Genomic DNA, 20,142 nt, shown 5'->3' on the forward strand with positions numbered 1-20,142 from the left:
AAAAAAGAACAAAGCTGGAGGACTCGCATTTTCCAATTTCAAAACATACTACAAAGCAGTAGTAATCAGTCAGGTACGAGCATAAAGAAAGATGTAATTCAGTGAAATATAATTAGGAGTCCATAAATAAACCCTCGTACCTACGGTCAAGTGATTTTCATTCAGAGCGTCAAGACAAGGGAATGGGGAGAATAGACTTTTCAACAAATGGTGCTAGGACATTGGATAAAAGAATGAAGTTGACCTTACTTCACACCAAATACTAAAATCAACTTGAAATGGATCAATGACCTAAATGTAAGAACTAAACTAAATGAAAACATAGGAGTGAAGCTTCAGGATCTCGGACTCAGCGATGGTTTCTTAGATTTGATACCAAACATAAAAACAGCAGAAATATAAGTTAAACCTCATCAAAATTTAAAACTTTGTTGGGGAACCTGGGTGGCTCAGTCATTTAAGTGTCTGCCTTTGGCCCAGGTCATGATCTCAGGGTTCTGGGATCCAGCCTTGCATGGGGCTCCCTGCTCAGCAGGCAGCCTACTCCTCCTTCCCCCTCTGCACTTTCCCTCCCACCCCGCACAAACTCATGCTCTCTTTCACGCACTCACTCTAATTAATAATAAAATCTTTAAAAAAATTTTTATTTTATGTGCTGCCGAAGCGAGCACTTTAAAAAAACTTTTAAATTTTGCACTTCAAAGGGCACAGAAAAGACAACCTACAGAATTTGTAAATCATATATCTGACAAATTGAATATATAAAAACTCTTACAACTCAATGACAAAAAACACAATTTTTAAAATGAGCAACCCAATTGAACAGACATTTCTTCAAATGGCCAGTAAGCACATGAAAAGATGCCCAATATCATTAGCTATCAGAAAAAGGCAAATCAAAACTGTAGTGAGGTACTACTTCATACCAACAGAATGGCCATAATAATAATAATTAAAAGAACAGGTAATAACAAGTGTTGGTGAGGATGCAGAGAAATCAGAAGCCACATACACTGCTGGTGGAAATGTAGCCACTTCTGAAAAGAAAAATGGGGGAAAAGAAGAAGGAAAAATTTGTTTTCAGTTAATCATATTAACAGTAACATGTGTAAAAAAGAAACAGTAACATGTGTAATGTTATTCTGACACTATTTTGTGCATAAGTGGGATAAAGCAAATTACACACTTTTCTAATTTCATCATCTTCAGAGTCAAATGGAATTAATTCCCCAGTGGAAAAACAGACAAATGTAAGCTAAAAGAGTTTAAATAAGAACCTTACAATTCTGAATCTGAATTGGAAATAACTATATGAATTCTCCTAGCTCTCTGGTCACTGAAAGGCCTAGAAACAATGACCAATTCATAGCAGTGTGTATTCCTTTGTCTAGATTATGACACCAGAATATCACTTTGCACTAAAAGAAATCAGGACTTCTTATGGCTGCTTCCAAGTTGGGCATCAGAAATGTAGATGATGATCCTGGAACACCTCATCATATCAGATGGCAAAGAAGCAATCAAACAATACTAGGAGAATGTCAAAAGAATTCAGAAACCAACTTAAAGAAGTTAAGTGGCCAGAAATGGGATACATATGAGTATCCATAAGGATAACAAGTTCAGTGGAAGGAAATAATTATATTAAATTCTATGAGTTCAAAATGATACTTATAAAGAAAGAAAAAAGAGTCACCTTTGGAGAATCATTCTGAAAACTGATAAAAAGAATCAAGTATTTATCCTGCTCTTACGGAACTAAGTAACCAAATAGTAGATGAGGGGAAGTTTCTCTTTATAGAAATATTCCAGACAATAAACAGTAATTTGAACAGAATATCAGCATTTTACATCCTTAATAAATTAATGGATCCAGGCATTGAAGATCAACAGATTTTAACATCATAAGATGATTTTATGTGCCTCCTAATGCACAAACACCATCATCTAGGAAGCAATCTTCCCCAAAATAAAAACCAAACCTAAATCTAATCAAATCTCTAGATGTCCATAGGGTAGCTACAACCACATGGTTATTTAAATTCTAATGAATTAAGATTATATAAAACTAAAATAAAATTAAAATTTAGTTCTTCTGTCTTACTAGCTATACTTCAAGTATTCAACAGACGCAAGTAGCCACAATGGATATTCAATGATCTATAGATCATTTCCATTTCCATCATCACAGACAGTTCTATTAGTATTGCTTTGCATCATTTTACAGGAAATACAGAAGAGAACAGCCTGATAAACTGCAAATAAGGATGTAATGCAATCCACAAAAACCAGAATATAAGAAACTCTACACATCAAACACTTAGTTTCTTAAACAAATAAAATATAAGGGAAAAAAAAAGATGGATGGAGGGGACTGTAAATTAAGAAAAAGGAAAGGCATAGTGAAAAATAAACCCCCCAAAATATGATAAAACGGACGATGGTACAAACTTGGAGGATGAAATTATGAAGTAAGAAATGATTACCATAAGAATCATGGTTCCTTCTGCAGAGAGGATAGGACTATCACTGGGACAGACACACGGTGGTTATAGGGGTCCTCACTTAGAAATCCATTAACTTAAACAGCTATTTTTATGTAGTTTTCTATATTTGTATGAAGCTATACTGCAAAAAAGTTACATGAAATCTCATAAAGTGCTTAAGGGCTACTCATGAATTAAACCAAGTAATATGGGCAGCCTGGGTGGCTCAGCGGTTTAGCACCACCTTCAGCCCAGGGCGTGATCCTGGAGACCCAGGATCGAGTTCCACGTTGGGCTCCCTGCATGGAGCCTGCTTCTCCCTCTGCCTGTGTCTCTGCCTCTCTCTCTGTGTCTTTCATGAATAAATAAATAAAATATTAATAAATAAATAAATAAATAAATAAATAAATAAATAAATAAACAAACCAAGTAATATGATAGTAATCAGGACTCTCTTGAGGAGTAAAATTTAAGCAAAACCAAATGCTCAAAAGAAGCCAGCCTTAAGAACGTCAGAACATTCTAGAAGAGAGAGAGAGAAAAAAAAAAAAAAGAACATTCTAAAAGAGAAAACAGAGGGGCACGAGGTCTAAGAAGGGATTAAGCCTTACAAGTTTGAGAACTCAATAAATTCCAGTGTCACTAAAGAATTGTGAGCAGGGGAAGAAAATTTACCAGTGTCATGAATTTTTTTGTTTACAAATAGTAGAAATTATAAATGTTAACTCAGGGACATGAAGTATATCCTAGTTATAAAACAAAATATTTCAAATAAATGAAAATTTATGTGCAATGCTTCAAAATAAAGATTAACACTACTATCCACATTTCCTTTCTCCATAACATATGCATACAGTCTGCCTAAACTCAAAACACATTATTCCTTGGGATGCATGAAATATCCAGTCCAATATCTGGGGGAATGTCCTATTATCTTATAAAAATGAAAAGCTAATAATAGGTAGGCATTACTGAAATCACATAATCTTCTTTTAGAGCAATTCTCGGATAGTCTCATAAGTCAAACATATGATTCACATTCAACCTTACCTCCTCTAAATCCCAATCATGGGGCGCCTCCACATGAAATCTGGAGCAGTCCAAAGAGTCAAGTTTGTGCTTACATTCTCTTGAAGGCTGACTGACACGAAACAACCCTCCAAGTTCTTCCCTGGTATCACCATCTGCTTCTTCATTATCCTCTGTCACTAAAGAGACCACCATGATGAAAACATGAGAACAAATATTCACCCTAAAGGACCTGGGACTAAGGGTCCCTGTTTGTAGTAGGTAATGTGATGCCCCTGAGTGCATCAGCTACAAAGAAAAGGCCAAGGAACTACTGCTCAATGTGCCTGTAGGACTTAGGCCCTCCTACAAGAAAGCAACAGAGTCCAGTAAGGAAACAGAATTTTGGGGGCTGGGAAAAGGAAGGGGCACTTAAAGGCAGAGCTTTTAATTAGCATAGTTTCTTTTGAAGATGGCAAAGTCTCTAGTCACTAAGAGTACTTAGGCAAAACCTGAATAGAATGGAAATCAGTACACAACAATCAGTCAATTCAATGCTCCTAGCTCCCATATACTCTTTTGGCCTTGTTCTAATCAAACAGTAATTGGGAACCACAACATAAAATGCACCACTTTGTTCTTTTCTGGCACTAAATTCTACCCCCCCAAAAAATCTCATGAAGGATTTTGTATGGCAGATATAAAATGACATAATGGAGAGTATTCTCATCAAAAGTTTTATAGCAAGCCCATGAGCTGATGATTAAAAATATCTGCCACATATGGAACTATGACAACCAAGGATATCATATGGATTTCAAAAGTACCACTGAAATCCTCCAACCAATTTCCTCATCTCCTTTCCAGAAAACGGTCTAAGAAACAAAAACGTTTCTAGATCTGAACCAGAGCTCCCTCACCTGTGCCATAAATAAGTTTTCGAAGGTTTGGAGTTGCTTGTTGCTGCCTCAGAAAGGCCTCAGCTGCCTTCCTGGAAAGGTCTTCCTTCCACTTGAGGGCACCTGAAAGGACCAATGCCAACATCGGTTAAGTGTGTTTATCTGTCCTTTCTGCTTCAAGCTGACTACTCATTCATCCTCAAATCCTTCTGCGTGCAATATTTGAAAAGTTAACAAAATCTCCAAAACAGCAGACTTCCAAATGTAGACATTCTATTTGTACAACATTTTCAGTGCCAAGTTCACAAGTTACATTAAATTTAAGCATACCTGAAGTTTCTGTGGAATAGTCGTTTTCTTCCTTGTAATCTTCTTCCTCTTTGAGTAAGTCTTCGACATCACTGGTCTCACCAATTAAGTTCTCTGACCCCAGTCTCTGATCACCAGCCACTTGAGAAGACTTTGGGAACTTTTTCCTAATAACCTCTTCATTTTCTGAATCCTCTTCCTCTGTATTGAGAGAGGAGCTTTCCTCAGTTTCATCTTCAGATGCAAATGCCTCTTCAGCTGTGCAATGGCCTGAATCTGAAATGGCGAGGGTGGCTTTGTTGACTGTCAAAGAACTCTCCAGATTCAAACTTTTACTCAGGCCATTAGTTTGTAAAAGTCCTGCTTTACTATAGTCTCCAACAACTTTAGATTCTGAAATATCCCTCTCTTCTGCAGGGGAATCCTCTTCTTCACTGCTTTCATCAGCTTCCTCTGCTTCTCCTTCATCCTCTGAGCTCCTCTCAAGGTCATCATCACTGTCAGCAAATGCTGGCAAATCCGCCTCGAGGTCTTCTTCCATCTCCTGGAGTCTCTGGCGTTTGACACCTTTTTCCCTTGTGTACATCATATCCATCATTTCGGTATCTGCTTCATCTTCTGTTTCATCATCACTACAGCTATCATCCAACTTGTCCCCTTCAGACATTTCTTCATCATCTTCATCATTACTATCTCCAGACTCATCTTCTTCATCTCCAAAAATGGCTTTCCGACGCACGCGACCAGTTTTCAGATCCACCTGCTTTTCCTCTTTTGGCATCCACTGCCTATATTACCATGTAAGTAAAAAATAATTCAATTTGTACAGTAACTGGCTACGCTAGACATGGCAAGTCAATAATTATGCAAATAGAAGATAATATCAAGGAATGCTAAGGTTTTAAATAACATAGCACAGAAAAGAAGGATTTGATAAACACTGGAATAGATAATAAGCAAACTCATGAAACAGTTCCCTCATCTACAAAATAACTTAAAGAGAATAAAGAGGTAACCTTTAAATAACAAAAGTCTGGGACACCTGGGTGGCTCAGTGGTGGAGCATCGGCCTTCAGCTCAGGGTGTGATCTTAGGATCCAGGATCAAGTCCCACATCAGGCTCCCACAGGGAGCCTGCTTCTCCCTTTGCCTATGTCTCTGCCTCTCTCTCTGTCTCTCTCATGAATAAATGAACAAAATCTTTTAAATAAATAAATAAATAAATGTATGTCTAACATTAGGGAAAAACTGCTCTAAAGGACAGTGAATGTTTGATCAATCTTTTTAGAAGACTGATCATTTCCAAATTGAAACAGATGATCCTTAAATGACTGACTCCAGATCTAAGGCAAGGAAGGTACAAAGTTAAGCCTGGAATATGCTATTGTTTCAGAAAGCTAGAAAATGCTCAAAGGCTAACAAGGAAGTGCCAAAAGGACACACAAGACAGACTGAAGGAACAATCTAGGCATCAGAAAGAATAATGGGGTAACAAATGGAATTTTTTAAAAAGTCAATTAGCCAACAGTGATCTTAAAATAAAGAGGTAGAAGTGAGAACTTCTTGTTAAAGAATGTCAATTAACAAACGTAGAAAGAATAACACATTAAGAATACTGTACTTATCATCTATATCATTTGCTAGTTACAGGGCAGCAGATAAATTTTTCCAAAAATGTTCCTTTGTTTGTATATATTTATGATAAATTATAAACTAGAAACTGAAAATAATAAGTTCAATCATTTTTAGGCTGATTTTTATTAGGAGTCACACATAAACCACTAAATAAAACCAAAACACCACCTGAATAAGCTTCCTTACTCTGCTGGGACTAGTATTTGGCCACTAAAAGAAAGCCAAGTAAGAAACCAAATGCAACTTACAGAAAATATTTTGTGATATGTGAGGAATATTCTGGTCTGCCAAAAACTGAATCCTATATAATATTTCAAGAATATTTCCATGTAAGGTCACATAACTTAAAAGCTCTCAGAAACATGTGTATGTATAAAACAAAGCAAAACAACAAACAAAAAAACCTGGAATGAATCCCACTAAAATGTTATTTATGGCAGAATGATAGGTGATATAACTTCTATAATATAATATTTTTTATGAAAAACCAAAAAAATGGCAAACTTACCCTTGATTATCTATATCTTCTGAGCCCAGTGGTTTGGAATCTGAAAAAAGCGTCACTCTACTTGAAGCCATCTTGGCATCAATAGTGGAATGGGTGGAAATGAGACTCTGTACCAGTTCATGGGTGGGCCTCACCTCGTCCTGTCAAGGCCACCAAGAAAGGGAAAGTGAGGAACATACAAGAATTCTGAAGAGGGACATACTGGTTTCAATCAGTTTCTCAAAATTATCCTAAACATGATTCCTGAAAACATTTTCTATTGCCTCAAAAAAAAAAAAAATCTTAAAGTCTAAATTTGACCTCTGTCTTCATTAAACTTTTCCAAAGTTCATGGAGTATACAACCTGGTAACCTATACACTTAGCTAGAAAAACTTTAAGCGCCAATGCTAATAAACATTTAGTTTGTCCAATATTCCACTGCCAAATAAAGAAATGAAAATTCATTTTTTTTAAAATCCAAAATTTTCACTTCAAGGAATTTACTGCATAGAAAATCCCTCCCAGGGATCCCTGGGTGGCACAGCGGTTTGGCACCTGCCTTTGGCCCAGGGCGCGATCCTGGAGACCCACGTCGGGCTCCCGGTGCATGGAGCTTCTCCCTCTGCCTATGTCTCTGCCTCTCTCTCATAAACTCTTCATAAAAATTTAAAAAAAAAGAAAATCCCTCCCAATGACCAAAACCTCATGTTTGAGGGTGCCAACTGCAGCAATGTTGAAAACAAGGGCAAGTAGGGGTAAACTCCCCCCGTCCAGATTTCCAAGGGTTGGGTTGGTTCAATAAATAAGATTTATCCAGACAATGAAATACCACACAGCTATAACAAAGACCAAAGCAGCTCTATCAATACTAATAGGGAGCAATGGGATCACATATTCCTGGTGCCCCTCAAAAGTTGCAAGAGCATTTAAAGTTGGAGCCCATATAAAAAATATTATGGGGTACTTGGGTGGCTCAGTCAGTTAAGCACCCAACTCTTGATCTCAGCTCAGGTCTTGACCTCAGAGTTGTGAGTTCAAACTCTGTTTTGGGCTCAGGTGGGAAGCCTACTTAAAAAAATTTAAAAATAAAATAAAGAAATATTACTTCTCTCTCTCACACAGACACACAAAGACCATATATATGGATACAAATACATGGTATTTATATGTAATATTTCAATAATCTAAATATGTAATAAATAAATATGTAAATATTTACAGAAAAAAAAAAGAAATAGCCCAAAGAAAGCTAGAAAACACACTGATATTATCTAGGCATACCTTAGAGATATTGTGAGTTTGGTTCTAAACCACCATAATAAAGCAAGTCAAATGAATTTTTTAGTTTCCCAGTACATATAAAAATTATGTTTATACTATACTGTAATCTATTAAGTGTACAATAGCATTATGTCTAAAAATGTACATACCAGAGAAAATGAGTGAAAATATCAGTGAGGGTGACAAAACATGAGAGACACCTAACTCTGGAAATGAACAAGAGGTAGTGGAAGAGGAGGTGGGCGGGGGGTTGGGGGTGACTGGGTGATGGGCATTGAGGGGGGCACTTGGCGGGATGAGCACTGGGTGTTATGCTATATGCTGGCAAATTGAACTCCAATAAAAAAATAAAAATAAAAAAAATGTACATACCTTAATTAAAAAATATTTTATTGTTAAAAAACGCCAATCATTATTTGAGGTTGCAGTGAGAGCTCATCACTTAGGACAGATACTATAACAAATATAATAATAATGAAAACATTTGAAATATTGTTAGAATTAACATTATGTGATAGAGAAACACAAAGTGAGCAAATGCCTTTGAAAAAAAGGCACCAGCAGACTTATTCGATACAAGGCTGCCACAAACCTTCAATGTGTAAAAAAGGCAATATTGGCGAAATGCAATAAAGCGAAGCACAATAAAATGAGGTATTCTTGTATAAAGGGAGACGGAAAGTACAAGCACCAAACTGCCTGCAATGCTCCCACTAAAAGACCTAGGATTCCGTGTGTCTTGGCAACAGAATGGAGAACATGACTTTTACTTTCTGCCTGGTGCAATTAAGTATTTTGTACATTTACAATGTACATTGTAGCTTTTACCAAATACAAATAAAAAGTTTCAGTATATAAAAGCTGAAGTACATTACAGTACATTACTTCCTATGACTTTCCTCTCACCAATTCCTGGAAGCCATGGCTGCCACCAAGATCAACATAGACAGCATCTTTGTCATAGAGCACACCACCAACTCCAGACAGAGGTGCGTAAACCAACTTCTCCTTCTCATTTAAACAGCGCTTCTTTTGTTGTTCAGGAAGTGCACAGGGGTCCGGGAGGAAACTGACATCACTCACAGCAAAATCTCCTACACCTGGAAGACAGAGGAAGATAGCTTCAGATACAAGTTTATTAACCATCAACAAAAGTAGCCCCCAGTTGGAAGGCTTCAACCACAAGTGTATTTGTTGGTTACTGGCACTGTGCCTCTCTAACTAACCAACATCATCAGAACAGAGGAGATTTGGTCAACTCAACTTTGCTAGCTGAGTCAGAGCTGAGTCTTAAAACTTCTAGCAATGATGCTCTATCTTGTTTGGCCATTTTTCAGTTTTCCTGAGAAATGAAGTAAGTCATCCCACAAGTTCTACAAATTTGGTACATTTTACAACAAAAGGATACCTGGCATGTGAATTTGGCTTTTATTTTTCAAGTGTGCTCCTCTTAAATAACCATAAAGAGACACCTTTCGGTCACATTTGATATTTGTTCGAATATCTTCTGGGTTTGTCAAATCTTCCATCCTAGAAAAATAAAACCCAATCATATGGCAGAAATAAATGTCAAAATTTTTGCATCTCCCTTCACGTGTCAAAGACTGGTCAAATTCACTAGTTCACTAAACACAGTGTTCAGAAACTTCTAGGAAATACAGAAGGAAGGAAGCACAGTTCACCATATACCAAAAGAAAAGCAAACACAGGATTGCACTGCTCTTAGGCTCTATATAATATACATGCTGTAAGACACCAAAAAGGGAAAATAACATGCACCTGGAATTAAGGAAGAGATGAAAACACACCCATAAAAACCCTTTAGGGGAGAGGATTAAGCTTTGATCTGGGTTTTTGGTGTGCCTTGGATTCTGGCAAGTAGAGAAAGGGATTACAGGATGAGAAAACAGTATGAAAAAAAATATAAAGGAAAGAAAGCCCAGAGTATGTCTGGGTGACTGGAGCACCATGGTCTAAAGACATGATCACTGAAGATTAAGATGAAAAAGCAGGATAAGACCATATTAAGTAGCCTTGAATGCTTTAAAAACCTGACATTTTTCTAAACATTTCATACTTTACTCCTGAAGCCAGTGCATCTTTAGGTAATGATACAAAAAAGTAGGTATTTCCAACTACATTTCTCCCTCAGTATTCAAAAAGAAGTACAAAATAAGCTCTCTTACTGTTCTTTTTCTAACCTTTGCAGCTTTGAAATACATGGGCCAGGAAGAAAAACTTTACATGCACTTTTTACCTGTCTGCTAGGATATAAGGATGAGAGGTTTGCCACGTAAGAGGCCTAAATTTCATTACTGTAATAAAACGGCCCAGATTGTGAATTTCTTGGTTTTGATATTCTCCATGTACCATTCCAGAAAGGTAGAACAGCTTGGCACCCTAAACATTAAGAAAACAAAAAATTAAATTTCAATTAAATTCTTGTCATACTACATCAAATAAAGACCTCTAAATAAGAAGCAATCCTAAGGCAGACTTCTAGCAAGCCACTTATTATTAATGCTTCCCAAACTTCTCTGCCTTCTTTCAGGATACTCATGTTGTTAGGACTTAAGAGAGGCAGAACTGCCAAAACACTTAGCTTCAAGAACTGGTCTCCAGTCAAGTGATGGCATCTATCTGGAGTATTACACAGAGAGAGCAGTGAGGCTTCTGGGCACAGAAAAAATTCTATGACCAATGGGCCAACAGCAGCATGCAGGGGAGGGTGGAGTGGCAGTATGTGTGCACTATAGTTCCTAGTCCTGCAACTAGGAGAAACTTTGGATAAACTATTAAACAATCACAAATCTAAAACACTTAGAGCCAGGTGCTAGGGAGCTACAAAGACAAATGAGACACACCAAGAGTTCTGAAATACAGACTATTTTGAGGAAATATTGCAGGGACTATGAACATATATATGCCATAGGTGAATCCTGAAGCGATGTTTATAAATCTATCCTAGTTATCTTATTTTTTTTTGAAAGATTACAGTGTTAGTATTCAAAAATTAATTCTCTTCCTACCGGGTAGACTTCTGTCCAGAACCTGTGTTTTAATCGCTTCTTTGTCTTCTTCAGTTGCTTATTATACTTGAAGGAATCTAAGTGAGTGAGAATGCCCATAATTTTGGGAAAGCCATGTACTTGACAGATGTTTAGAAACTCAAATGTTTCCATTTCAAACCCAAAGCTGGCATCTATAAGCATCAGAACCTAAAACAGAAAACAGAATTACTCAAGGAAGCTACTCAAAACAGACCATAAGCAAACTATGGACTATGGGCCAAATCTGACCCATAACCTGTTCTATAACTAAAATTTCACTGGAACACAGCCATATTATTTATGTGGTTTTTTTTTAGATTTTATTTATTTATTCATGACAGACACACACACAGAGAGAGAGAGAGAGAGAGAGAGAGAGAGAGAGAGAGAGGTAGAGACACAGGCAGAGGAAGAAGCAGGCTCCATGCAGGGAGCCTGACGTGGGACTCGATCCTGGTCTCCAGGATCACACCCCGGGCCAACGGCAGCACTAAACCGCTGAGCCACCGGGGCTGCCCATATTATTTATGTATTGTCTACAATTGTGTTTGCACTATAACTACAAAGTTAAGCATTTGCAAGAGAAACCATGACCCCAAAGCTAAAGATATTTACCATCTGGCCCTTTACAGAAAGTTTCCCAACTCCTACTCTGGACTAAATGAAATGATTAGGGATCATTTTGATAAGAGAAAATACCACCCTCTGACTTTCTCTAAAAGGCAAGCATGAGACAATATCCACCACAATATAAATTTCCACTTCAGGGATCCCTGGATGGCTCAGTGGTTTGGTGCCTGCCTTCGGCCCAGGGTGTGATTCTGGAGTCCCAGGATCGAGTCCCACATAGGGCTCGCTGCATGGAGCCTGTTCCATTTGACACCATAAAGTGCCAAGGGGCAAGCAATTCGTTATAGAAACAGTACAGGTGGCAAAAGGCCCTTAGATGACAACCTTGTCAATTAAAGACAAATGAAGCCTATATATTATTCCTTCTATGCACATACATACACACACAAATCCATGTACTGTACATACCTTTGCTCTGACTCAGGAGGCTTTATGACAACTCAGAGCAATCAACATAAAACAGGTTAAATAAATTATGGTACATGCAACAGAATACTTAAGAAAGTATGAGGTTGAACTATACTACTTATATACATTTAAGACATTGAGTGAAAAAAAGCAAAGTACAGAATAGCATATATAATAAACAGTATGTGCTTTATGAGGGTTGAATGTGTATTCATATACATATCTAGGATATTGCTTTGACGGAAACTAAGAGATTAGGGGTCAGAGTAGGGAAGAGAAAAAAAGCACTGTACTCTGTAATATAGTTTGAAAATTTTACCAAATGGACGGTTTCCTTTTTAAGTCTTAAAAAGATGTATATGAAAGACATCTTTCTTAACATGTCTATGCTTTTAAAATTAGGGACTCCGTAAACTATTTTAATCATTTCAAAAACACAAGATTTAATAAGTTTATACTATTTTATGTTGACAATTGACACTTATTTCTATTAATAGTAGCATTATATGTTCAAAATTTGAATGTCATTGAGTTTTCTGATATTAGAATGGCACAGCTATAACATCTACATTAAATTACTTTTTATTTTGTATCTTAGGAGACTTCCTGGGCCAAAGGACAAAATCTGTAGCTCTTTGTCACCAAACAGTTTTTTAGAAATTGTTGAACCAAAAAACAAACCAACCACCTCTGTTACCCCACTCTTCCTAATCAATATGGCTTTTTTCTTAGATTTATTTTTGCTAATTTAAAATGTAATTAATGAACACTACTATTCAATGCAATCAAAGTTGCACAATTTCCATATGCTATGTGCTGTCTAGATTTTCTATTATAAACACTGACAACTTCTCAAAGGCAACTCATGTACTTACTTTGTCACAATCATTAAGAACTGGAGGTTCTGGCACCACCAAGAGCAAAGTTCCCTTCCTTAGACAAACTACTTAACTTCTAGGGCCTCAATTTCATCCTATGTAAACTGGAGATAATAATACCTACTTACCTCCAAAGCATATTGGGGGATTTAATGAGCGAAATTTCGAGAAAGGTGTTAGCGCAGTACCTTGTAAGGGTCCAAGAAATGGTCCTACTATTATGTTTTTATGTACATATGTCTATCTGTATTAATTAACTACGTTTGTTAAAGGATTTTTCTCTACTTTGAGTTGAGACTACATTCCATTGTGCACATTCCATTTTTTTTAAATAAGTTTTAACATTCTACTTTTTTTTTTTAATTTTTATTTATTTATGATAGTCACACACAGAGAGAGAGAGAGAGAGAGAGAGAGAGAGAGAGAGAGAGAGACAGAGACACAGGCAGAGGGAGAAGCAGGCTCCATGCACCGGGAGCCCGACGTGGGATTCGATCCCGGGTCTCCAGGATCGCGCCCTGGGCCAAAGGCAGGCGCCAAACCACTGCGCCACCCAGGGATCCCCCATTTTTATTATAACAATATCACCATCAACCTCATCATCAGTTCAAACACATCTATAGTATCCCTGATTATATTCATCATCCCTTTAATAATCATAAGTCTGTCTTTCCTTCAAATGGGATAATCTACCACACTGCTAAATCCTCATTAGAAATTCACACTGCTCCCACTGACTTACCAAATCTGCCACTTTAGCCAGATCAATCATCATGTTAATGTCACACCCACATTCAATAATGGTGAGTCTGCGCTTTTTACCTGTAAGTAAAGAGATAAGATTTTAGTTTTTTTCTTTAAATATTTTATTTATTTATTTGAAAGAGAAAGCACGCACACTAGCAAGGGGAAGAGCGGAGGGAGAGGGAAAGACAGAATCTCAGGCAGACTGCATTGAATGTGGAACCTCGAACAGGGCCCAGTCTCATAACTCTGAGATCATGACCTGAGCCTAAATCAAGAGTCAGACGCTTAACTGACTGAGCCGCCCAAGGACCCCCCGAAATAAGACTTTTGAAAAATCTTGAAAAAATAGGGCAGCCCGGGTGGCTCAGAGGTTTAGCGCCGCCTTCAGCCCAGGGCCTGATCCTGGAGACCCGGGATCAAGTCCCACATTGGGCTCCCTGCATGGAGCCTGCTTCTCCCTCTGTCTGTGTCTCTGGCTCTCTCTCCCTGTCTCTCTCATGAATAAATAAAATCTTTTAAAAATAAATAAACAAAAATAAAAACCTTGAAAAAATATATCCATTTACTCTAATTACCATTTTAAGTTGTATCCAGTAAAGCACAATATACACTTACAGGAATATGCCAGGAGTTCATTTTTATAGGAGCAAACTGATAAATACCATCTTGGTTTTCTTGCTATGTTCCCTAATTTTAAAATAGTATCAAAAGTCTATCCACATGAATAAAGTGCTCAAGCAGGTACAATTCTGGCTGGAATGGGCAGACAAGCAAGCTCCGTGGTGACTGTGATCCTGCTGGTAAGCGCAGCAGGCCAACACTTCTATCTCTATCAAAGTTTTGCATGTTCTTACTAGAGCTAAAAACATCCTCAAACCTAACGTAAGAGAAATCTCTATGGAATAATTGTTATTTCAAAATTACCTTAAAAGTAATCAGTCTACGACTCTTGATCACAGAGTTGTGAGTTCAAGCCCCACGTTGGGAATAGAGTTTACTTTAAATAAATAAAAGTGGGGCACCTGCCTATCTCAGTCAGTGGAGCATGTGACTCTTTGATCCCCAAGTCAGGAGTTCAAGCCCCACCCTTGGGATAGAGTTCACTTAAAAAAAAAAATTAAAAAGTCAGTAAAAATAACAGTAATGCCTTTAAGATCAAGAAAAGCTTTGGGGTGCCTGGGTAGCTCAGTTGGTTAAGTGTTCAGCTCTTGGTTTTGGCTCAGGTCATGATCTTGGAGTCCTGGGATTGAGTCCTGTATCATGCTCTGCGCTCAGCAGGAAACCTGCTTGAAAGATTCTCTCCCTCTGCCCCTGCTCCACTTGCTCTTGAATGCTGCTCTCTCTCTCTCTAAGATAAATAATCTTAAAAAAAAAAAAAAAAAGAAGAAGAAGAAGAAAGAAGAAAGGAAGAAGAAAGAAGAAAGGAAGAAGAAAGGAAGAAGAGGAGGAGGAGGAGGAGAAGAAGGAGAAGAAGGAGAAGAAGGAGAAGAAGGAGAAGAAGGAGAAGAAGGAGAAGGAGAAGAAGAAGAAGAAGAAGAAGAAGAAGAAGAAGAAGAAGAAGAAAAGAAAAGCCTCAATCCAACTATAGCATTGCTATAATAAATTCCAGGGCTCAGACGGTAGAGCATGTGACTCTTGATCTTGGGGTTGTGAGTTCAAACTCCACGTTGGGTAGAGAAATTACTTAATAATAAAACCTTAAAAAAAAGGGGGGGGGGGAACTTCAGATTCTTCCATTACCATTTTGGGATTTTTTTTTCATCTTCCCTCAAACAGAAAGGTCACCATCTCCCAGAACAGGCAAATTCTAACAGAAAAAGAGGAAAACCCCCTCATTTCCCTAACGATATGGCCTTATGAGGGCAAGTAGGTATGCCTGACACACAGCAGATACTCGCTACCTATTAAAGAAAGGTGATCACTATGACCAACTCAGGTTGCCCAGGCCTGCCAAACCTTTCAGAGGAACACACCTGGCAAATCCATATAGCAGTCCAAATAAGGTGTACATCTACATCATTGTTATATCTGGAATCTATCCTTTTCTTAAACTATAGCCAACTTAGTACAAGTACAGGAAAGGTAATAAAGTGAGAACATTACTTCAATATTTACCAGTCAAGAAAATGTTCGACAAAGATATGCCTGTCCCTCAGACGACACGTGCCCTATCAGCCTGAGGTAGTAGACTCCTACCTGACACGATTGTTACAGGGCCTCTGATCTCTGTCAGTTTCTGCCTGGTGAAGTTCCGAATGAGGCACTGGATCAAAGTGCTCTTTCCAACTTTTGGAGGTCCCATCACCACCACCACTATTGGTGGGGGCTCTAATGGAGTTCGATCAACCACTGGAATGTGATGCTTTTTTGTCTTCAAATCCTGAGTCCTATTTGTAAAAAGAAAGAAAAAGTATATCAATTTTTAAAATACAAAAGGCATCATCCTTGTAAGTAAAGTGGTCTTTAACTCGTTAACTTCTAGACCTAATCCAAATAACCCCTTCAGTAAACATATAACAGATTTACTTCAACAGTACAGAGAATTTTAAAACTACACACACCTTAAATCTGATTGCTTCATTAACTATTATAATAGTTAACTAAATTATTTGTTTAAACTATTAGTTGACTAAACTATTATAATAGTTTAAAAAAGAAAAGATAAACATGCAGGCAGTGGATCATAATGAATAAAAGCAGAATCTTTGGAATTAAATTTGGCTATTAGAGTTTAATTCAATAATGTTTAAAGTACATATAACAAAAACTTATTAAATAAAGCTATTTATTTTTTTAAAGATTTTTTTTTAATTTTTATTTATTTATGATAGTCACACAGAGAGAGAGGCAGAGACATAGGCAGAGGGAGAAGCAGGCTCCATGCACCGAGAGCCCGATGTGGGATTCGATCCCGGGTCTCCAGGATCGTGCCCTGGGCCAAAGGCAGGCGCTAAACCGCTGTGCCACCCAGGGATCCCAATAAAGCTATTTATTACATTATTATATAAAACATATCCAGAAAAAAACACAAGCACACCTATTACCATTGAAACTGTTTAAAGTTTACAATCTTTCTTTCTGTCTCTCTCTAGTAGACCTCACACACAGTGTGGGGCCCAATGTGGGGCCTGAACTCACAGCCCTGAGATCAAGACCTGAGCAGAGATCAAGAGTTGAACGCTTAACAAAACTGAGCCACCCAGGTGCCCCGCTCACATGTTAGTAAAAGGAGTATGGCATGCATCTTCAAGTCCTTCAAAGCTGTTAGACTCATGAATCCAAACATCATCTAGGCAGGCTCCTACTGCTTAAAAAAAGTAAATGGAGGAACAACTAGACTCCTGATAAACATACCTGTGAAAGGATCGTGCCATCCGCACAGCAGACTGGACTGCAAAAGCTTTGGGGTTTCTCTTCCGGGCATCTTCCTCATCTCCAAGTTGGAGATCCTGCAGATGCCGTTTCTTTTTCTTCTCAGCTTTGGGCCCACTGTGTTTCTTTCTGTGTTTCTTCTGGTCCTTAGTCTCCATAGCGACTTTTTACCAATTTACAAGTAACTCTAACCTACATTAATGAGGCAAGGGTGGGGGAGGGGGGAGTGAAGTGGGGAGAGAGGGGGAAGCATTTTACAATCTAGAAAACACCCAAGAAAAAACAGTACTTTTCTTATTTCTCTATTAAGAGATATGTATTCCTGCAACAAGGATATAAACTGCTTCATACTATCTCCCCAGTTTCATTTCTCTGTTATGCTCTACAGCAGATTTGTTAGTTACTTCTGCTTAAGTTACTTTTTATTCATTTTAAGTGTCTATATCAGCACTATTTCTGCAATGATAGAAATACTCTTTACATAAACTTTTCAACACAGTGGCCACTAACCACATGTGGCTTCTGAGAACTTAAAATGTACCCAGTGAAACTGAGAAACTGACACTGAAATTGTACTTAATCTTAACTCCATTCTAAATTTAAATAGTCATATGTGACTAGGAGTTTCCATGCTGGGACAGCTCAGCCCAAAATTTCAACTGGACTAAAGAAGTGGTTTCCAAACTTAAACTATCTTTAAGATACTTAAGTTTAAAAAAAACTAAAGCATTTTAATAATCCTCCAACGTGGGATCCCTGGGTGGCGCAGCGGTTTGGCGCCTGCCTTTGGCCCAGGGCACGATCCTGGAGACCCGGGATCGAATCCCACGTCGGGCTCCCGGTGCATGGAGCCTGCTTCTCCCTCTGCCTGTGTCTCTGCCTCTCTCTCTCTCTCTCTCTCTGTGACTATCATAAATAAATAAAATTAAAAAAAAATAATCCTCCAACGTGACGGCATGCGTTGCTTTTAGTACCTGTTTATTCTGTAAAACTTTTAAATTTTAACAATCATTTATATACATCTTAAAAATCAGTTAACATCTAGCTGTGTGACATACGGTTGGTTATGGGTGTTGCCTGGGGGCCACATGGATTTGCAGAAACCCTTACAAACATTTTTCTGAGGGTCCCAGAAATTCATGGCCCATAAACTGAGAACCACTGGATTAGTGACTTCTCTTAGGAAACTAGACTGCATACAATCTGAGCGCTTGGCCAATCAAAAAAGAAAGAAAAGAAGAGAAAAGAAATAGGAAGAGAAAAGAAACTAAGAAAAAAGTCGCTTCTTTCACTTAAGGTACCGAATCAATTTCCGTGAGTATTTGTGCCTGCCTGTGATGTACTAGGCGTGGTGTGAGCAAAGGACAACCGTGATCCGACTAGCGAGGAAACGCAAATCAGCATTTCCGGGCCGTGCAGTCAAGGGCCCAGGAGCGAGCGGCTGCGCTTGGGTCAGTCGGAGACGAGCCAGCAGCGCAGACACGAAGTCCACATATACCAGCATAATGTCAGAAAGCCCACCCAAGAGTTAGGAGAGCCGAGTTCTAGGAACACTTTCGAACTAAACAGCTTTGTGGTTTCGGGGCATTATTTTTCTTCTCCACCACATTTTAGTCCCAATTTTGTACCGACGCTTTTCTCCCTTTCTTGGGGGGCGAGGAGAGAGACGGGAAAAACACAGCTTGGAGTCAACAGACGTGGCTCAGCTCTGAGTCCCCTGCTCGGACCATCCCGCCAAGCCACGACCCCGCTCCCCTCCCTGCCACCTCCCGACCCCGTCCGGACTCTAGGCACGAATTCACGGAGCTACTCCGCCGACCTCGGCGCAAGTCTCCGGCAGGTCCTAGGTGAGGCTGCCCAGGGCCTGAACGCTCTTCGGGGCGCAAAGACTGTCCCGGCAGCCCGTGCCGAGCACGACTCGCAAACTCTCGGGGCCCAGGCCCCGGGACCCTCCCGCCCCCGCCTCCTCTAGCCCGTGGCCGTTACCGAGCTCACAACCGCTGCTCCTCAGGCCCGCATGGACAGCGCCGGAAGCGGAAATGCACCCTACGCGCGGACTCTTCACGCCGGCAGGAAACAAGAAGGCTGAAGACAGAGACCGACGGAAGGACGACTCGCGGGAGGGCCGGAAGGAAGGCTTCGGATTGGCTGAGGGCGGGCGCAGGCGAGGACGGCGCGAGCCCCGCCCCGGCCCCGCCCCCGCCAATCCCCGCCAATCCCCGCCAATCCCCGCCAATCCCCGCGGGGCGAGGGCGCCGCGGCGCTGCAGGCTCGGTCCGGGCTCCGAGCGGCGTTCGCCGTGCGCCCCCGGGTGCCCCCGGAGCCGGTTCCTCGTTGGAGGGCGGAAGACGAAGTAACCTATTTAGTCTCGGTCAGCCGGCGTCTTGACGGCCCCTCCGAATGCTCGCGGCGTCGCGCCCCTCCGAGGCCTGGTGTTGGGAGTCTCTCTGGCTCATCTGCGGGCTCATCCTTGAAGGTGACGGAGCTGGGCACTTGCCGGACTTCTTCAGTGCTGGGATTCCCTCCTGTGCCAGCACCAGGACGGAGGCCCGGGACACGCTCCGGCTCGGCAGGTTCTCTGTGCCTGGAAGAGGGGCTTTCCCCGGAGGGTCCTGCGCGTTCCCCCCTGAGGGACTGCCTGAAAGGTCCCTTAACCGCCATCTCGGGTGAGCCGGTCGTCCTCGCGACTAACAGAACTGTGCACGTTTTCAGGATGTGTGTCTCCTTCTTGTCTTGGAGGTTTTCTTTTCTTTTCTTCTTTTTTTTTTTTTTTGAGGTTTTCTTTTCAATATGAACCCACCAGTGTTCCTGAGACTCAGCCCCCCCCACCCCCCGCCCACGAAACTAGGCTCATTCTGGTAGTTGAGACCTCGGTGCTTCGTGCCTTTCACAGTGAGCTTGTTCTCTCCGTGAGCATCCCGCAGGTGCTCACGGCAGTGCTAGGGAGGGC

At 39.9% G+C, this 20,142-nt stretch overlaps 1 protein-coding gene across 3 annotated transcripts in view; it reads right to left on the bottom strand.

Moving 5' to 3' along the window:
* The window catches only part of BMS1 (BMS1 ribosome biogenesis factor), a 48,801-nt gene extending 29,528 nt beyond the window's left edge, over positions 1 to 19,273 (bottom strand). Inside the window, exons 1-12 of one of the 3 annotated variants that reach the window (XM_055333537.1) lie at positions 19,179 to 19,273; positions 17,175 to 17,384; positions 16,017 to 16,207; positions 13,816 to 13,895; positions 11,137 to 11,325; positions 10,365 to 10,507; positions 9,516 to 9,637; positions 9,014 to 9,207; positions 6,846 to 6,985; positions 4,724 to 5,490; positions 4,415 to 4,516; positions 3,537 to 3,694 (exon numbers count right to left, since the gene is read on the bottom strand). In XM_055333537.1, the coding sequence (XP_055189512.1) occupies positions 3,537 to 3,694; positions 4,415 to 4,516; positions 4,724 to 5,490; positions 6,846 to 6,985; positions 9,014 to 9,207; positions 9,516 to 9,637; positions 10,365 to 10,507; positions 11,137 to 11,325; positions 13,816 to 13,895; positions 16,017 to 16,207; positions 17,175 to 17,350 (2,262 nt within the window). In that variant the 5' untranslated portion in view covers positions 17,351 to 17,384; positions 19,179 to 19,273. The other 2 variants (XM_055333535.1, XM_055333536.1) reach the window with 2 other exon arrangements.
* Between the last annotated feature and the right edge of the window lie 869 nt (positions 19,274 to 20,142).

Source organism: Nyctereutes procyonoides, unplaced genomic scaffold (genome assembly GCF_905146905.1).
Source record: "Nyctereutes procyonoides isolate TBG_1078 unplaced genomic scaffold, NYPRO_anot_genome, whole genome shotgun sequence".
NCBI lineage: Eukaryota > Metazoa > Chordata > Mammalia > Carnivora > Canidae > Nyctereutes > Nyctereutes procyonoides.